This window comes from Tiliqua scincoides, chromosome 3, assembly GCF_035046505.1.
Source record: "Tiliqua scincoides isolate rTilSci1 chromosome 3, rTilSci1.hap2, whole genome shotgun sequence".
In the NCBI taxonomy this organism is placed as follows: domain Eukaryota; kingdom Metazoa; phylum Chordata; class Lepidosauria; order Squamata; family Scincidae; genus Tiliqua; species Tiliqua scincoides.
This window is the reverse complement of record NC_089823.1, coordinates 52,886,884-52,906,568: the sequence shown is the minus strand read 5'-3', so window position 1 is coordinate 52,906,568 and position 19,685 is coordinate 52,886,884. Positions and strand designations below refer to the sequence as shown.

The window sequence follows — 19,685 nt, the reverse complement described above, 5'->3', positions numbered from 1 at the left end:
TGGTCAGACTGGAAACCTCTACTGCAAACAGAAATTCCACTGTCCCCAAGACCTACATTGCAGTAGCAGTGAATAGGTAGCTTTTGTCAGGGCCTCTATTTGGCCCTATCCTACAATGCCATGTATCATAGGAAATATAGTAATAGTTCACATGATTTCTTATATCCATACAAAATGTTCATAAACACTAAAATCTGGTATTGACTTTGAATTGAATTTTTGAAATATATATATTTCAGCAACTGCTGACATATATCACTGAATCTGATGTAAGACAGACACGTTACTAGCAAAAGTGAATGAGGGCGCAGTCCCAAAGGCACCCTCAGCCGGTGCAAGTCCCTTGCGCCGGCCCAAACGTGTTGCAAAACTGCCATAAAGCACTTTTGCACCACCATCCAAGGAAGGAGACCAGCCCAAGCCCCATTGGGCTGGCAGAATGGTAAGCCCGCGCTGGCCTAGTCAGACCAGCACGGGGGTCAGAGAGTGTGGGGAGGGTAAGAAGCAGGCATTTGGGGGCAGGGGAGGGTAGGCGGTGGGCATACCCATGAGTGGGCTGGGCCCGGGCAGGTGGGTGGAGTCAGGATCCAGCACAAGAGCTGGATCCTAACCCTGGTCCCAGGCAGCCCAGAGGAGTTCTGGACCATCCAAGTAGCCCCATTTGGGCTACTGCTGCATTACCCACAGTAAGGGAACTGCATTCCCCTTGCTGTGGTCTGAGCCGCATTTGGCCCCAGCCTTGCGTTAGATGTGGGACAGGCCAGCCAGCCTCCCTGTTGCAGCACAGTTTGAGATGGGCTGCCCGTTTCACAGTCCCAAAAAAGTTTAAGTTCAACTCTTTGGGATTTATTGCATTGCTAAAGTTAGTGGTCCATTGTGTAACTGTTGTCTATACAGATGGGTGAGGGAGAGGGGTTGATAAGGAATATAGAGAAGGCAAGAAAGCGCTAGATGATTCAGGTAGTTTTAGCTGAGTAAGAGAAGGTTCTAGGAGAACATCCCTATTTTTACTTAAACGTTTTTGGATATGTTTTAAATACCTTGACTGATTCTGTGTTTTTCTTCTTCCATTGTAGGCATCCAAGTCTTGCATCATATGAAAAGATTTGAAGGAAAAGAAAAAAGCAACCGCCTTCTGTCCTAGAAGTCTGCTGGAAGAACATGCATATTTTTACTCTGGAACTGAATTTTAAATAATACCTCTGGGTCATCTTCACCAATGCATTTGGTGTCTTACAGCAGAAATGGATAAAATTGGAACTTTGACTCTGACACGAATACTTTCAGGAAGAAACCTGATAGGAAAACTGTGGTTGTTTTGCTACACATTTTGTAGAATGCTATAGACTTGTTTACTAACTTGAATCTCAGTCCAGCTATACAACTAGTCCTTAAGTGAATCAGAAGGGAATCTTTGCGGATACTTCTATTGAACATGACTCATGGAGAAGAGCTTGTCTCTGAGATGCACCAGGATTCCATTGTTCTAACTTACCTAGAAGGATTACTAATGCATCAAGCAGCTGGAGGTTCGGGTTCTGTGGTTGACAAAAAACCTGTTGGACCTGGTGCAGAGGATCAAAACTTAAAGGTTTCTGGAAATGCATCTCCCAGCTGTCAGAGAGATGGTCCAGTTCCTAACACACACACATATCGAGGTTCTGGCATGCTGCATCACAAAAAGGCAAGGCTGCTGCAGTCTTCTGAAGACTGGAATGCTGCAAAGAGAAGACGGTTGTCTGATTCCATTGTGGATTTAAATGGGAAAAAAGAAGTCTTGTTAGCTGGCATGGTTGAAAATGTGCCTAAAGGCAAACAAGATAGCACATTACTGGCCTCTTTGCTTCAGTCATTCAGCTCTAGGCTGCAGAGTGTAGCTTTGTCACAACAGATTAGGCAGAGCCTCAAGGAGCAAGGATATTCCCTCAACCATGATTCCCTGCAAGTTGAGAAAGACTTAAGGTGCTATGGTGTTGCATCTAGTCACTTGAAGACTCTGCTGAAGAAGAGCAAAGCAAAAGATGAAAAACTGGAGACCAGCCTGCCTGAGTTAACAACAAATCTGGCTAAAGACCGTTTTATAGAGTCCTCACATACAGGACAGAGTGCTCCTCAGGTGATCAATGAGCCACTATCTTGTGCTGCAAGATTACAAGCTGTTGCAAGCATGGTAGAAAAAAGGTCCAGTCCTGCTACATCTCCCAAACCAAGTGTGGCTTGCAGCCAGCTAGCTTTGCTCCTTTCAAGCGAAGCGCACTTGCAGCAGTACTCCAGGGAACATGCTCTGAAAGCACAAAATGCAAATCAGATTGCAAGCGAGAGACTTGCTGCAATGGCAAGATTGAAAGAAAGTGCTCCAAAAGATGTTGGTCATTTCAAAATGTCAAAAGGAATGGAAAGCCATCTGAATGGTCAGGCAAGATCCTCAACTAAATCAATAAGCAACAAAAGCAATACAACACCTTTTCAGAGTCCTATGGGCATAATTCATTCATCTCCAAAAAGCATAAGCTATAAAGCCACAGTGGAAAAAAATCACGTGAAGCCACCTACCAACAGTAGTTTACTTTTGCACCTTCTTAAAAACCACAGTGCTACTAAGCAGAATAAAGGTTATGAGCAGAGTGAGAGATCCAGTATTTTTGAGGAGAGTAGTACACCAACTACAGTTGATGAGTACTCGGACAACAATCCTAGTTTTACAGAAGATGACAGCAGCGATGATGAAAGTTCCCATTCCAACTGTCTTCCCATAGACTTATCTTTCAAACAAAAAACAAACAAACCAGACTCTGGGCAGTCTGCTTCTCTAGATAATTTAACCCAATCCCTGCTTCATAACTGGGATTCAAAAGTTCCATGTCTAGAGAATGTAGAAGAGAAGGATGCCTCTAAAAGTGCTAAGTTGAATCCACATCAGAAAGTAACTTTGCTTCAGTTATTACTTGGCCATAAAAATGAAGACAGTGCAGAGAAAAATACAGAAACTGAGGGAACAGTAGTTACAGCCGATGTGGCAAAATTTAATTTACCAACAGGGAACAGAACTCCTGTGACTGACTGCTCCAGTGCAAATCGAATTACTCCAATAAACACTCCACCTTTGCTAACTTCTGCGAAAGCAGAATCACCAATCAATCTGTCACACCATTCTCCTTTATTGGTTAAACATAATTCACCACCGTATACCTGCATCATACAGCCAGAGAGGCTAATTAATCCAGCTTCTAAACACTTGATAGATCTTTCAGTCCATAAAGAACTTCATGGAACTAAGCAGAACAGAAATGAAATGGTACAAAAATCTTCGTCATTTAGCGCAAGCAAATTATTGCAGAACTTGGCTCAATGTGGGATACAGTCTTCCATGTCAATGGATGAGCAAAGGCCAAAGGGCAAAAAGATGATGACCTTAAACACAGAGAAACCCATAGGATTGATAGATGGGCTAAATAGCTCCCTGCTTACTAACCAATCAGGTACACTTGAAGAAAACAAAATACTCAGTAGTCAGCCTTTACCAGCAGAGCAACGGTTTCCCAGTTCAGAAATCCAAAATCTGCTTGAAAGACGCACTGTCCTCCAACTGCTGCTGGGAACTTCCAACAAAGGTTTGAGTGAAACAAAAGAGAGAATGCTTTCAAAAGAAGAGAGTTTACAAGACTCAACAGAAAAGGCTTTGAATGAACAAATATTGACTGTGAAAATAAAAGCTGAGCCTTCTGAGGAATCAAATGCCCTTCAGAATCCAAATGCACAGCAAATAAGGGAAAGTGTTAGTAAGAAATTTCAAGGAATAGCTCATTCATTAGACAGAAACACGGTTTCTTCTCCAGCATCAGAAGAGTTTAAATCTGACCCTCTCTCACCTCAAGACTTTTCTTTTTCAAAGAACGGCCTACTAAGTCGATTGCTGAGACAAAATCAAGATGGATATGCCGCAGACGATCTGGACAAGAGCCACAGAAACAGTGAGCGGACATTTCTAGAATCAAAAAGTCACAGCACAGTCCCTAAGAAGAGGAAACTGCATCCTGAACTTTCAGAAAGCTCTTTAAAGATACTGAAAGGTAACAAAGGTAGCATGTCTGATTCTGCAGACAATCACAAGTCTTCTGCAGATGCCTTATATGGATCTGGGTTCAACCAGAAAGAATTGAAATTCAGCCGAACTGATGCTGAGTTAAAATATTCTTCATGTCATGGCTCAAATAATGAAAGTGAAAATAGGAGCTGGTCTAGAGAAAGCAAAGGGTTTAATGTGTTGAAACAATTGCTTCTCTCAGAAAATTGTGAAAAAGATATGTCTCCACATAGGAACAGTTCAGCAGTAACTGATAGCAAAAAGAAAGGAAGCAAAAATAATATAACAACTAATAGTAAAGCTGAATTCAGTGTTTCTTCAGTACACACAGTAATGGGGAATCCTGGGCAGTTGCCCAATTGTTTTGATCATCGAACATTTCAGTATTCCGTTGCAATGAAGAGTCCTGCCAGTTCACCCTACACTGAGCATTTGGGAAGTACTGTGTCATCCAAATCTGAATGTGATCAGTTTAATGTTTGTCACGTACCAAATGAAAAGGGGCCTATCAAATGGGTTATCACAGATGTGGACAAAAATGAGCATGAGAGAGACTCCCCAAGACTGACCAAAACAAATCCAATATTGTATTACATGTTACAGAAAGGTGGAAGTTCTGTTCAGGAAATACATGGGAAAGACACTTGGAGCGAGACATCACTGGCAGAAAATTCATCAGCTATCACATTCAAGAAAGAGTTATTGCCTGTCACAGAATGTAAAATACCTTTTCATAATATAAGAAATCCTTACAATAGCCATCTAGATAATAAGGTATCCCTTCAACACAATGTGAATGGAGGCGTCTATGGACTCTTAGAGAAAGTGTTAACGATAAAAAAAGAACCAGAGTAAATTATAATCATATGAAGTGTTTACAGTCAGGTTTAAATCTTTGCTTTTTTTTTTAAGTGTTGTATAAAGCTAGCATGATTTGAGAAAAGCATGGTATAAATGAAACATGGTTTTGTTTGATAAACGTTTCTGCCGATATTTAAAATACACGTAGCTATTTTCTTTTTCTACTTTCCAGGAAACTTGTCAGACGGGGATCTATATGAATTGTTGTCTAAACCTCCATAACAAGTCTGTGGCTTGGGACGTAGGCCTCTCATGCACATACTTTTGCTGACATAGTTGCATCTGCCTCTTCAGACTTCTCCTTTTAACTCATTTGGTTCTGTGTCCTGATGTCTTTGCAAATTACACAAGTGGTGCAGTACAGCTCTCCCAAGGAACTGTGGGCCCAATCTTGTCCAACTTTCCAGCACCAGTGCAACCTCAGTGCAGCCCTGAGGCAAGGGAACAAATGTTCCCATACCTTGAGGAGGCCTCTGTGACGGCCTCCTCACTACAGGATGCAGCGTACATCCCATTGGCACAGCTGCACTGGCTTTGGAAAATTGGATAAGATCTGGCCCTGAGGCATTATTTATAAAGTTTGTGAATCTGAACCACACGGGTGGAATTCTTTATATGTACCTGAACCAGTGTAGGAACAAAAACAGAGGAAGCAGCCTGTGCTTAGAAATGTGTATATAAAAGAGGGGTCCTTATTTGGAACTACTGATATAACACATATGTAACAAACAGCATACACTGGTGGCCAAGCACTTTGCACCATTTCATCCACCTGTGTGATATAGTTCCCTGTTTGAAGTTCTGAGCACTGGGGCAGCATAATTTTTTTTTTAAATATTTGTGAAATGTGAAAAATTTTGTTTCTATAAATGGAACACTCAGACTAAGGTATTAGTTATTATGTTTGTAGTCCTTATCAGTGTTACCTAGGGAAATGGACAGAAATGAAACTCTTAGTGCTTCCAAAATTACTTTTAATTACATTTTAATATCTGGGTGAGCAACAAGAAATATGTTCTCTAGTTCCATTTGAAAAATGCCTTCCCTAGAGATAGTCAGACAGAATTCATACAAAGTCAGATGGAATTCATACAAAGTCTGGATTATGCTTTATCTTTTGTATGTATAAAACAAGACTTCGTGCTATGCTGGAAGTAACAGATTATCATAAATTTTTATTTATTTCATTTACACTGTTAAATGTTAGTCAGATCTTGAGTCAAAATATGTGAAAGAAGTTGAGATTTTCAAGAAGTAATGTTTTTCTTTAAAAAAGAGGAAATAGAATGGTTAATCTATTAGTTGATGCTTTCGTACAACATGAGCAATATGTCTAGACAATGGAATACTATTTAAATTGCTAGAATACGTATTGGCTGATCCAAAGAGCTGCTTAGGCCTACCCAAAGCCTTGTGCATGTCCAGTAGAATCTTGGGCTTTTTCCTTTTGAGTGCCATGCCGTATCACAAAATGCGTTTCTAATTTTTGTTCATTTCAGAAGAATTTGCATGACAGACTGCTATTCAAGAAATGTAATCTGTCTTGCAAAAAATATATATCTTGTTTGAATCCATCTCAAGAGTTCCTTTTGTAAGAAGGTGATATATGTATTAATATCAATTAGGGCCCAATCCAACATTCCAGCGCTGATGCAGTCATGCCAACGAGACTTGCACTGGATCCTTCAGTTGGGAGGGGCAGTAATGAAAGTCTCCTCAAGGTAAGGGAATGTTTGCTCCCTTACCTCGAGGCTGTATTGTGGCTGCATTGGCCCTGGAATGTTGGATAGGATTGGGCCCTTAGTCTGTGAACAACTTATTTGTGGCAAGGGGGAAAATTAGCCCTTAATGTCCCAGAATTAAGCAGAGTATTTTATAAATTGGAAGGGTGGAATGAAAATTTAAGCAAAATGAAATTAAAATATAACTGGTGTAAATACACACACACCCCTCATATAATAATTGGCAGCACTCATTAAACTTGTATTTAGAACCAGAGAAGTGGGTAAGAAAAACAAACTTTCTCCAATGTGAAATCTAGCTTTCATTTCATTGACTATTCTAGTCATAAGGCATTTAAAAATAGCCTCTTAAGGAATCTCCACTAATATGACCAAACTTCTTATTACCTCCCTCATAATTTCTAGACAGTATTTGCCTGGTTACTCAGAATTGGCTTTGAATTTTATGTTATTGAAACTGTTCAACTACTGCAATAAGATCAGCATTCTTATTCACTGTATTGGTTAGTAAAGTTGGACTGTGATAATTTTGAATTCACTCTAATCATAGATATGAAGTTTCCAATGGCTTCAAAACTTTCCCAAATCATCTCTTATGGTACTTTTTAAAAAATATACCTCACTCAAGCAAAAAAGTTTTATTTGACCCAGTTGAACTGGTTGGAGTCCATTAATTTTGAGAGGATTTTTATTACTGGTTTAGGGAAACAGTAATTTTCTGTTCCGCTTCATCTGAGTATAGAAGTTTTAACTATGGTGAAAACATGTTCTAAGTGAATAAATTGCGAAGTGGATAAAGCTTAATATATTGGAGCATCCATATTTTGAATCATCAATCTTACTTGTAACACTATACTGGCTATAAATGATGATATTTAAAATATTTTGCCTCATAATTAGGATCTAGTTCTAGCCAGTGAAAACCCAGATCTCACACATACGCACACTATTAAGAATAATTATATTTTAGATTGTTGTGAATGGAGATTCATCCTCTCCTTATTTCATTTATTTTTCTTGAAAGTGAGTGAGTGTGTGTGTGAGAGAGAAAGAGAGAGAGAGAGAGAGAGAGAGAACCAGATTCTAAGTAGATTAATATCTCTGAAGAAAATATCACCCTTTAATTTACTCAAAGGGGTCTACTTATATCTTTAGATAAAAACACCAGTGCAAATTGACATGAAATAATTGACTGTATCCAGTGGTATCACTAGGGTTTGTGACAGCTGATGTGGGAGGCTAGCACGTCACCCCCATGATGAATCTCCACCCATACAGTGGGCGGGGCAGTGTCCCAGGAGGTGAGTGGGGTGATGCACCATTACCCCACACCACTTTGTTTTTTGGCTATACCTTTTAATAGAGATTTCAGTGCAGTTTGCTTCATTGCATTATTCATGAAATTCCTCATCACATGATATATAGCTTGATGGTATTATTCAAAAATACCAAGATACAAAATTTTTTGGCCAGTGGTGGTGTCACCCTTCCCCCCCATGCACAACCCCTGGTTCAGCCCCACACCCCCCATCACACTACTGGTTGTATAACACCCTTCCTTAATCCCACTCCTATGAAGCCTTCAAATGTATTTACTCATGCACTAATTCCATTACAAACATTTGTTAACTTATACTGTCTCAGCATAATCATATAGGCTGCATTTTTGTACCCCAGATTTAACCTATTTCTGTCCAGCCCACAGGTGTACACATTTGATTCATCTTGTGTATATGCAACATCGGGCAGAAATTTCTTAATAAGGTGTTACAGTTTATTGTGGCCTTTTCAACATAGAGACTAGAGAGATGACAGTTCTAATGGTTATCAATTTAGATATTTCCCCTTGGGTGATATTCATACACATATTTAAGAGCACAGAGGCAACAGTTATCTGTGTTTTATGAACACAAACAAATATTACAAATTAATGTTCAGCACTACAGACCTTCTTGTAAAGATCAGTTATTACAACCCTTTGCTTTTACTTCCTGACACAGTGAATCTCAGAATTGAGTAGACCATAAGATCTGAACCAAAAGGTTTCAAATACTTAATCAGCTGCCTTAACCACTTGGCCAGTAAAATTTATTTAAGCAAAACTAGGTTGAGATAAAGCCATACTTGCGTATAACCATGTTATGTAATTCCTGGTAAGAAACACGCAGGGTAAAATGTCAGCATTCATATATTTACACCAGAATCTTTCCCAATCACACAGAAAGCAGGGGATGGAAGGAGTGATTCAAGCAAATAAAGCATACAGCTGCTTGTATACTTTCAGTTTCTTCCTTGGTTGTCTGTAGGCTGACCTGCTATCAGAGCTCAGCTGGAAGCAAAAACGTTTAAGCAGCGGACTCCAGGAAAGAAAGCCATACTAGCTGAGTGCCTAAATATGAAATGAAGTCCAATGGGGTATAACGTTTTAAATAGCACAAAACTGCAGTAGAAGGTTGGGATGCTTTTAGTACTTTGGCCCACCACTGTTTTAACCTCAAGTGTGGGGGTCCTGCACTCAGGATCAAAAACATGGTAGGGGCAAAGAACTGATTCTAAAGGTGGTGGCGCTGCTGGGTGCGGTGGCAGCAAAGTGCCTACTGCTGCATCCTTTGGCAATGCAGCAGCCGCAGGAGGTCTCCCCAGGGGAAGGGGGCTTTTGTTCCCAAGCTCTGCAGTGGGGCTTCTCAAGTCTGTGCTGGCTATTTTACCAGCACAGATTTGAGAGGATCTGGCAGAGCAGAGCTGTGCTGGTCTGGACCCCTCCTGTCCCAGTTCTTCTCCCCTCCCCACCCTCACCCTGCCCTGGAACACCTTCCCCACCCCTGAAGCCCTCATCAACACCCAGGGCACTTAACTAGCTCTGGGCGATGTCTGACCAGCACTGGGTGTGCCTTACAGGACCTGGTGCTGGAGGTCAGTGCCAGCTCTGGCCCTGCTCAGGATTGGACCCTAAACCCCTTCACCCACTACCATAGTTGTAGTAGGTTTTGTAGAGGAGTACAAAACTCCTAGACTCAAAAAATAAAACATTGGCCACTTTGCATGTTTAGGCACAAATCTGCTTTGGCCTGAAGTCACTGGGAATTGTATGCTTCTCACCTGCTTGCCCCATTTGCTCAAATGTGAGTCCCTTCATCCCCTGCTTTTGAATGTGATGAGCAGATCCAGATTTAAATACATAAGTCCTGCTCTGTACATACAGGGAGGGAGAAATTCAACTGAAGATACAGTTGAATGCATGGCTGGAGTAGGAGTCTGGCAGCTGGGGCAGGAGAAAAATAAACAGCTGTCTTGTTCTGTAAACAGAAGAATAAATGGAACTCTCTTGTTTCTTTGCTATTCTACAAAGGCAAACACAAATATGGACTTTAGAGGGGGGGGGGACAAAAAACCCAACATTCTATTTTGCTAGAGAAAATGACTTAAGACTAGTCCTGTACACATGTAGTTGGGAGGAAGGCCCACTACCTTGGGCTACCTACACATCAGGGCTTGGGCCACCTACACATCTGCAATTCTGTACATACCAGACAATAAATCCCATTGAATTCAGTGGAATCTCTCAACAAATCTCCTTAAGTTTTATACTAAAAACATTTCTGTGTGAGTCGCTCATCTTGGGAAGATACAACACAAAAGTTTGAAAGGGAAATCAGCCATGTGTTTACTTCTTAAACTATATATTTTTTAAAAAATAGATTATAAAGTATTTGATTTACATTTTTAAAAAAGCATTGATTTAATTTTCCCCAAAATAACATCAATTAAAATGTGATAGGGTTGTCAGTGATGACAGCAAAATATTGCCAGTTTATTCTCTGCTGTATCGTAGTTGAGTAAATTGGTGAGTTATATATATATATATATATATATTTTATATATATAATATACATATGTAAATATATAGACTTGTTACACATACATGTTGAAATTGGTTTTTAAAAAAGTGATGTAAATAGTGGTTTCTTTAATGGAAAAGTACATATTTTGTATTCTATCTAATGCAAAGGAATAAACATTTTAATCTTTTTGTTATGTATATTCCATGTATTAAGTGTAAATATGATTACATAGGTTTAAAAACTTTTTGCATGTATGTATACAGTTGCAAGTCTGGAAGAATGTATAGAAAATGTTTTATTTAAAATTGTGATTACCTGCTGCATGAAAAATGCATGGGGGACCCTGTGCATCTCTGCAATGGCAAAAATGTCTTAAGTCAAACCAGATGTTTATCAAACACAACTGTATTCTGTTTCTGGACATGACTTCTGCTGTGGTATTTTAGCTTTGTGAAAGAATGTGCTTCAAATGAAAAGGGTCTAGAAATAAAATCAACTTTTTATTTTACATTTCAAAAGCACCCCTGCTCTTTAGCCGCAACCATCATTAACTTTTTGATTCGATTTCAAAACTCTCAAATTCTATTACGGTATTGTGAGACAGTGGAATATAATTCTCATTGCTGTACTTAAGAATTCTGGGATTTATGCAATTTTTTTGTTGTGGAATTTTCACTAATTTAATTGTTCTCATTTTTATTAGAAATGGTTTATTCATGTGATGTCACAAAACTGTACATACTGCAGTGTGAAGGTTTTTTTAATTCTTTCAGTGTTTACTTCCTGCAGAAAATTTGAATAAATGAAAAAATGCATTGAATATTTATTCTGCAGCTCTGCCTTTGTCTGAGCCCTAATGATTTCACTAAGAAGTCCCCTTATATACACACACATTAAAACATTATTTCTTGTAGAACAGCATATTTTACCCTGACTGAACTTTGCATGATTGCAGTGGCTGCATGCATAGGTTTTGCATGGATGTCCTGGTGAACTTATATGATGACTACTTTCACACAGTCCCTGGTGAGTCAGGAGCACACCAGTATTTCCATACCTTTCCCATAAATAATTGCACAGGCTCCGCTGGTTGTCTGAACTGCAATATGTTCCCTTAGCACTATGATTGACCTAATGAACAACTATGTTTCTTTGTCTTCCTGGTGTGCTTCTGAGGATGACCAGATGGTACCCATGATTCTGAACTAGGCCATAGACTCTGGGGACAAGCCCAGACCTAAATGTTCTAGTTGAACATTGAACAATTTATGTTCAATGAAGACCTAAAGACCTAAATTGTCCTGAAGACTTGAACAGACATATCTAGTTCAGGGATGATATTCTTCGAAAAGCATCTGACAGGTCACCCTATTTTTTTTTTTCCAGGGTTTCTTTCAGATCCTACCAACCATGCATGCTTCTGTTTACTCTTGACCATTGTTTTGCTGTCATTGACATTTGTGTTGATATATATTTGCTATGCCCTAAAGAAATTTTAGGCCTCCTTTGCAGGATTGGGATATCACATTTAACTAAAGGCCAATCATTAGAGAAACAAGCTAAGACAGTTCTGAAATGGCTTTTTGGACAGGTAAGGCAAATGTGGAGGAGGAAATGGAAAATAGAAAGTATATAAGGAACTGGTGGGGGCAGAGTCACAAAGCGTGCCATAAAGTACCTTCATATTTAACTCATAGGATCTCTATGCAAAGAAGAGCTTCCATTAGGACAGGAAAGAACTGTTCACAGTGGTGAAAGTGGAGAAAGTCAAAAGTCTGTTAGGCTACATGTATCCAAGAAAATCTATAATTTTCAGTGCAGTAGCTCAAGGAGCTCCAGCTAAACTCCCATAAAGTCTGCAGTTTGGGTCCAGTTGTGGATGATAGTCATGGACATTTTTCATATAAACATTGATTGTACTTAACTAATAGAGTAACTGTAAAAAACATACATGAGGATTTGAAAACCATGCATGCAAATGGTATAACGTACTCTATAGCATGGTTTTTGCTCAATCATTGTTTTAAAATCTACCTTGTTGTGAGTATAATTAAGGTTGTTTCGGTGCCTCCTTTTGGTTGTGTCCTACAATTATTTTGTGATGGCCCCTGAAGTTCCACGTATTGGAATGTGGTTGCAGGATTGTGGGACATTCTAGAATTTTGATTGGACCGGGAGGCATCCCTGCTCTTCTCAAGTCTTGGACATTGTGTTCTCTTCAAGTAACTATATATGCTGAAGAGTACTGACTGTACTTTAGCAGTCTCTCAAATGGCATTGTACTGCTTGTTTCTTTAAATGTGTAGTCTGTCTTATACTTGAAGAAATGGATCAGGCAATCAATTAAAACGAAAGCATTCAAGTCCATTAATGTAAAGCACTAAAATACCTCCAAGCCCTCTCGCACAGCATAGGGCTTATGTTCTTAGGCACACTCCAAGCATATGTACCCCTGCTTTACGCATCCAGATCTTCCTGTTCTATGACAGGTTTGTTACTGAATTTCAGTCTGTGAAATTAGATGAATATATTTGTGGGGAACAGTCATGTCATCTTTTGCAATATGAGCAAGCAGCTGCAGTTCACTATTTCATCCTGTAAGATAGCCTGGAAGAAGGCTTATTGAAGGTAATTGTGGAGCACTGTGAAACAAAGGAACTGAGAAGCATTATACATTACCTATGATCAAGAAAAGCAGCTCCTGGGTTCGTGTACCCCATGAGGCTATTATAGTACTACCACCACCTGCCATTTCACATGATTACTGCTTCTCAGTACAAATAAAACTGCTGGGCAAGCCACAGGTTGCTTCACATGGTCCTTAATGTTGGTTTATTTGTTAATACATTCAGGGAACTAAAAGGCTTGGGGTCACTCCTTTCTGTCTTACTTCAAAGTCCATGCAGACATGTCTGCTCTGACTTATCTATCGTTCAGGCTTTTCATCTCTATTAACTCTGGGACCTTGACCAGAGCATTTGGGGGCTTAGTTGCGAAACTACATTTGCTAGACCAAAAGAGAGTTGGGGAGAGAGGGAAATAATAGTATTCATATAATGCATGCTACATTATGCATAGCTTCTCTTTTTAACCAGCATTCCCCGAGGGACTGCATAAATCTGGAACCCATGAACTTATGTCCTAGACTTGCCACTCACTCCCATATCCTTTATATTGTCGAAACTAGATAACGTGGCAAAAAGGAAAAAGAGTGGGAAGGGATGGGTCTCCTAACTTGCAATCCTAGGCACTGGGAGTGCAGAATAAACCCCACTGAATGAATACAATTACACTTTTGGATAAACAGTAGATTGCACTGTTGCGTTCTTTCTTAGGGTCCAATCCTATCCAACCTGGTGCAGCTATGCCAATTGGGCATGCACTGCATCCTGTGATGGTGGGGCAGTCATGGTGGCCTCCTCAAGTTAAGGGAATGTTTGTCCCCTTACCTCATGGCTGAATTGCGAATGCATCAGTGCTCAAAATTTGCATGTTAGGGCCCTTAGCTAGTTTTGTTTCTCAAGGAACTTAGGCTGAAAGTGCCTCAATAGATCCTCGGGAGCTAGAAAAAAATAATAAAGGTGCATAAAGAGCACAGGTAAACAGCCGACCTATTACCTTCAGTGTGTAGCACTCCATGCACTCTTCTTGGGTCATTTCTTCCCCACAGAGCCACATGCACACACAGGTCAGTGGGATGTACGAGAGCAGGACTGCTAGATCAACATAGGTATCCACAGTGTTTCTCACTGGGTTGGGTTAAATTAAAGGTTGAACAGGAGAAGAAATCAATAGTGATGGAACAGATTGTATCCAGAAACAACTTCACATTCTACCAAAAACATTTAAAAACAAAAACCTAAACTGATTTGAAAGAGATTAATCTACTAGGTTCCTTAGCTTACCTCCTGTGGGATATGATTTTCACCATCAATGAAGAAAAACGACTATTTTGCTTCACCCTGACCATCAAAAAGCGGCTCAGGGAATTTCACACAGATTTGGAAACACACCTTGGAAAAGCGTATAAATGAACTCATACCCCTGTCATATTAAAGGAGTTTATTGCTCTTCAGGGAAGCCTTAATACTCTGTTAATTGAGAAGGCGGAAGTCAAGTTCGCACTTGACTGCACAGTATTACTAAGAGCGTAATAATAAATGGGGTAAACTTTTGCTCATATGTTACAGTTACATTTTAAAAAGAAAGCCCAATAAAATAGCTGCAGAGGTTTGTTTTTCATAAATGGTGTGCTTAATATTTTCAAAGTGTGGGAGATACAGGAGGATTTCAGTCCCTAGTTCTTGGGATATTTCATAAAATAAATTAGAGTAGATTGAGATGAACTCTCGGGGGGGGGGCAAGGCACCAAGGAATGACTGTGAATGACACGATCAGTCTCAGCCAAATGGGACATCATAATTCACAAACTCCTGGAATTCCCTTGGAATATGGGGTGAAGATGATCAGGCCATTTGGCTGTGATTAGTGAGACCCCCCTCCTATTTGCTTTCTCATTTAACTCAGCAAATCATGCAATTATGTCAGCACACCAATTTAAAAAGCATTGCATTTGAAGCCCGGTGATTAACCAAACTGGATCTTCAAAACATAAGAACACTTCTAAATCAGACCAAAGGCCTATCAAATCCAGCAGCCTTTTTTCACCCATGATCAACCAGGTGCCTTTGGGAACACAAGCAGAAGATGAGGGCATAACCCCTCTCCTGCCTTGCCAGTGTTATTGGAAGGCATCCTTCAACTGAACCTGGAGATAGCATATAGCTCCAGGACTGGTAATCATAGTCAGACCTGTTGTCCATGAATCTGTCAGGTAGCCCAATCCTAAAGGCGGTGCCACTGGGTGCAGTGGTGCCAAAGCAGCTACTGCTGTATCCTGTGGCCCTGCAGCAGCTGCCAAAGGTCACCTGGGGGAAAGCCCCAACCCCCACAGTGCACCAGCTATTTTGCCAACATGGACTTGAGAGACTGTCAGACCTTCTGGCCTAACACAGAGTTCAGGATCTGCGGAGCAAAGCTCCATTGGTCCCACCATGCTCCCACAGCAGTTTCCCCATCACTCCTATTTCTGGCTCATCCTCATAGCAGCAATAAGTGCAATGGTGAAAGGGAAAAGAGACTTTCTTGACAGCTACAAATGTAGTGATATGCTAAGTGGAGTGGAGGCTGGCAGGGTCAGAGGTAAGAGCTGAAAGGTGGGAGAAGAGGTTGAGTTCTCTAGCTCAGATTAAAATTCTAACTTGAGGATCACAATGCTCACCTTGTGTTTGAATTGAACAGTACAAGTAATTGAGGTTAGTGTTCCAAGCAAACATGAACTCTGGTGACAGACAACTCTAGCTGCAGTAGTCATCACATGAGACTAAATGCCAAACTATCCCAGTCCGTATGGAGCAGGAACATGTCCCATGTCTCCAACAGAAAGTAAGTTCAGTAAAATGCTGAACAAGCTCCAGTGATCAGTTCTTCAGTCTTCAAACTATACTAGAACACTGAGAATTTTAAAGATGACCCACTAAAATAATGGGACATTTGGCTGCATCCAACACCTTTCCCAGACCAGACAGCCTGATGCAGGGCTTCTTGGATTTGTGCCAGTGATATAGCTGGCGTGGCGCTGATCCAACAAGCCCCATGGGGTGGCTGGGGCTTACCCGGGGTAAGGGAAAATATATCCCCTTACCCCGAGGAGACCTCCAACCACCTCTGGAGTGGCACTGGATGCAGCATGGGTCATGTGGCCTGGCTGCACCAGTGCACCTTAAGATTTTGCTGCCTGACTTTTTGCACTGGAATAAATATAAATAGCGCAGAACACTCATAATATACCAAATGCAGCAAAGCAATAGGTGTGAATTGTTTATAGCTTCAAAGAGCTTCTACTGACTGAAGTGTTTCTCAGATCTCACAGTAATGTCTTTGCTCAATATGGAATGATATAGAAGCTATTCCTTTACATAGGATGGAATAGAAGAGTGCTCTGGATTCTTTGCTAGATATGATTCACACATGCAGCATCCAATTTAAGTGCCCATTCACTAAAGAACCATGTGGGTGGAGCACAATATGACCAACTAGTTGTGAGTGATCGCCGTATTATTGAATTGGGCTAAATTATATTTCAGGTCCTACACACTTCTTGTCACAGCCTCCTTAGGCTTCCAATAGAAGTCTTCATGGGCCTTCCAACAGCAGGCATCAATAATGCTGTACTAGAACTTTGCTGTTGTCCCCTCAAGCTTCCTGCGGAGCAGAAGAATGGGTGCTCCGTAGTAACAGGAAACGCTGCATGGGGGCATCCTATGGGTTATTTTGGCATGTCAAGAAAAAGCTAAAGAAGCAATGGGGAATCAGACACCTGCCTCATTTCCCAGATTGCATCATATTTCTTATGCCACTTCCTGAGTTGCTGCAATTTAGACTGATTTATAAGGCTGGCCAATTGTGAACAACTAGGGGGGATATCCATTTCCTTGTTGTATGTTCCCATAGTCTTTTTCAGCATATCACCTGAAATAATTAAAAGTGACTGAATGATTCTGAAGATTACAAATTTGCGATTTGAATGAAACTGCTTTGCAATCTTTCATCCAACACATGCCCATGTCAGTATCCCATCCTAGTTCATATCAAATGAAGTAAATTAGCTTATTATTTTTCTAGATTAGTTTTTTCCATGTGCAGTTCTCTGGAGAAATGCATTTAGAAATTCTGCTTTCAGTCTTCATTAATACTGTTTTTCATATCATTAGATGTGTGTGTTTAAAATGCCTACTGACCTTGTCATTTTTGTTTATCCTGCTGCCATGAAGACCAAGGCCTTGAAATTCTAATTTCTTTGGAGGGGGTGGAGCTGAAGCCGCTAATAGGACCCAATTAGCATCCCAGGAATAGGGAGAACTCCAAAACAACCACAAATCTCCCCACAATTATGTAATAAATGAACATAGCACTGAAAACTCTTTTTTTAAAAAAAGCCTCAACCCATTCCAGTTAGTAGGGACAATACCTGAATAAAAGCAGATGTCAAATGTGTACATGTCTTACAGTGTACACATCCCTACCTGGACAGTGAACTCAGCATGCTAATGAGATAATGTTTGTCTTCTCCTTTTCAATCTAATGTTAGTACTGTGCATGTGTAGCCCCTTCAGGAATGCCACTGGAGTGAGGAAGTGGATTCAACTCCTTCACGACCCTTTCAAACAGTTTACCAGCAAGGTTTCAACTTTTAAAGAAGGACTATACAGGGGCCCCCCCCCCCAATATCTGCGTATCCCATATCCGTGGATTCAGTTATCCATGGATCGGGTCCATGGGACACCCTGCACACTCCCCCCCTGCACATGTCCCCTCTGGAGGGTCCTCTGAGCCCAATGGAGGCTGTAGACCACAGAGCACCATCGGAGGCTTCCCAAGGCCTCCCAATGCCTTATAAGGCATTAAAAATGTCACTTCCAGTTTCACAGAGAAACCAGAAGTCACATTTTTAGCTCTAGGGTTCAGTCTGAGCCCGGCAGAGGCTGCAGATGGAGGTCTGCAGCCTATACTGGGCTCAGAGGACCCTCTGGAGGTGAGGGGAGGATGGGGGAGCAGGTGTCTGCCCATATTTGTGGTTTCATGTAACTGGGGGGGGGGCTCCAGAACAGAACCCCCCACAGATAGAGGGGCACGCCTGTATGTATGTAGCCATACCTATTCTGTACGCTTTCTGTTGGTCAGAAACTATATTGTGTAATATGGTAAATCTGAAGGTCACCATGTTTGAAGGGTTATTAAAAATAACATTCAAGTCCATTCTATTTCTGATGTTCCCTGAAGGTTTCCAGCACCTGGCCAAAGCAGATGTATACTCAAAAAATAATTGTTATGTTTGTTATGACAAGGACAGTGTGTGATAAAAGAACAAAAGCCAAATGTCATTTAATACATTGTCTTATACAGGTATTCCATAAGCACAGGGGCTTCCCACACTTACACCATGCCTGAAAGAACCCTGGTGAGCTCTGTCTGCACTACTAATGTGCTCTGCAGTTCCAATCTCAACCTCCCTGTAGTCAGTAATTGTCTGCAATGAGAAATGCTATCCACAGGGAGAGATCCTCTCCATGGTTAGGAATGTTGAGCATTGTGCTTGCTTTGAGGAACTCAGTATCTCAAAACTCTGTATCACACTGAGCAATTAGTCAGTACAGGGGATGGGTGGGAGGTGGAAGATAGACAGAATGGGTTTGGAGTGGGACGAAGGAAATTGGGTTAGGGAGGACAGATATGGGACCAGAAAGCGGGTGGTGGCAGCTGATATCCTAACCCCATTCCTGTCCTCAATCTACCTATCTAGTTCCACTCGAATTTGCGCCAGCACAGTAGCTGGCGCGGGTCCAAGTAGACTCATTGGGGCAGTGGAGGCTTGCCAATGGGCAAAAGAACAGATGTTCCATTATCTCCATTACCTCAAGGAGGCCCCCAGGCCCCAAACCCCCACATGAGATGCAGCGCACACCCTGTTAGTGCAGCTGTATTGACATATGGGGAGTTAGGTAGCATTGAGTTGCCCCACAGACAATGATGGATCGTATGCTTTTATGTTTCCTTACATACACGCAAACTCCCCTAAATGTATCAAATTGAATTCCATACAAGTGAAAGGCTCAAGTGATGCAAATGTAACAAGCAAACACTGTTTCCTTAAGGCAGAACTACCACTATATACATCTACATAATTTTGTTGCATTTCTCCACCCTGTTGCATGGTTAGCAGCCACTAGTGCAAGAGTAGGAAGAGGCCTAGCCCAATGATGCCCAAGCACAAGGTAAGTTGCACTACCTATTGTAATGGAAAGGTGCAAACTCCTGGGCAGTAGCATAGCTAGAGGGGGTACAAAATCTAAGTTTTGCAGGCACCTCACTGCACCATGCATTTGCCTCCATTTTGCTATAACAACTCGGAATGGCTCCAAAGGGGAGGGGGAAAGGTTGCTTGCAGGCACGGTGAGGCACCTGCAAAACTTTGTGCTTAGCATGGCCTCTAGCTGTGCTACTGCTCCTGGGCAAACTCCTGCCATTTTCAGTGGTACTTTTGCCCTAACAGAGGCTGAGCTGTCTGTTTAGTTTTCATTGGTTGAATCTTTATAT

At 41.1% G+C, this 19,685-nt stretch overlaps 1 protein-coding gene across 1 annotated transcript in view; it reads left to right on the top strand.

Annotated features, from left to right (window-relative positions):
* Window positions 1–11,349, top strand: part of NRIP1 (nuclear receptor interacting protein 1) — a 95,942-nt gene extending 84,593 nt beyond the window's left edge. Inside the window, exon 2 of the mRNA XM_066621003.1 lies at window positions 1,077–11,349. Within this exon, the coding sequence (XP_066477100.1) occupies window positions 1,436–4,939 (3,504 nt within the window). The 5' untranslated portion in view covers window positions 1,077–1,435 and the 3' untranslated portion in view covers window positions 4,940–11,349. The remainder of the gene's footprint in view (window positions 1–1,076) is intronic.
* The last annotated feature ends 8,336 nt before the right edge of the window (window positions 11,350–19,685 follow it).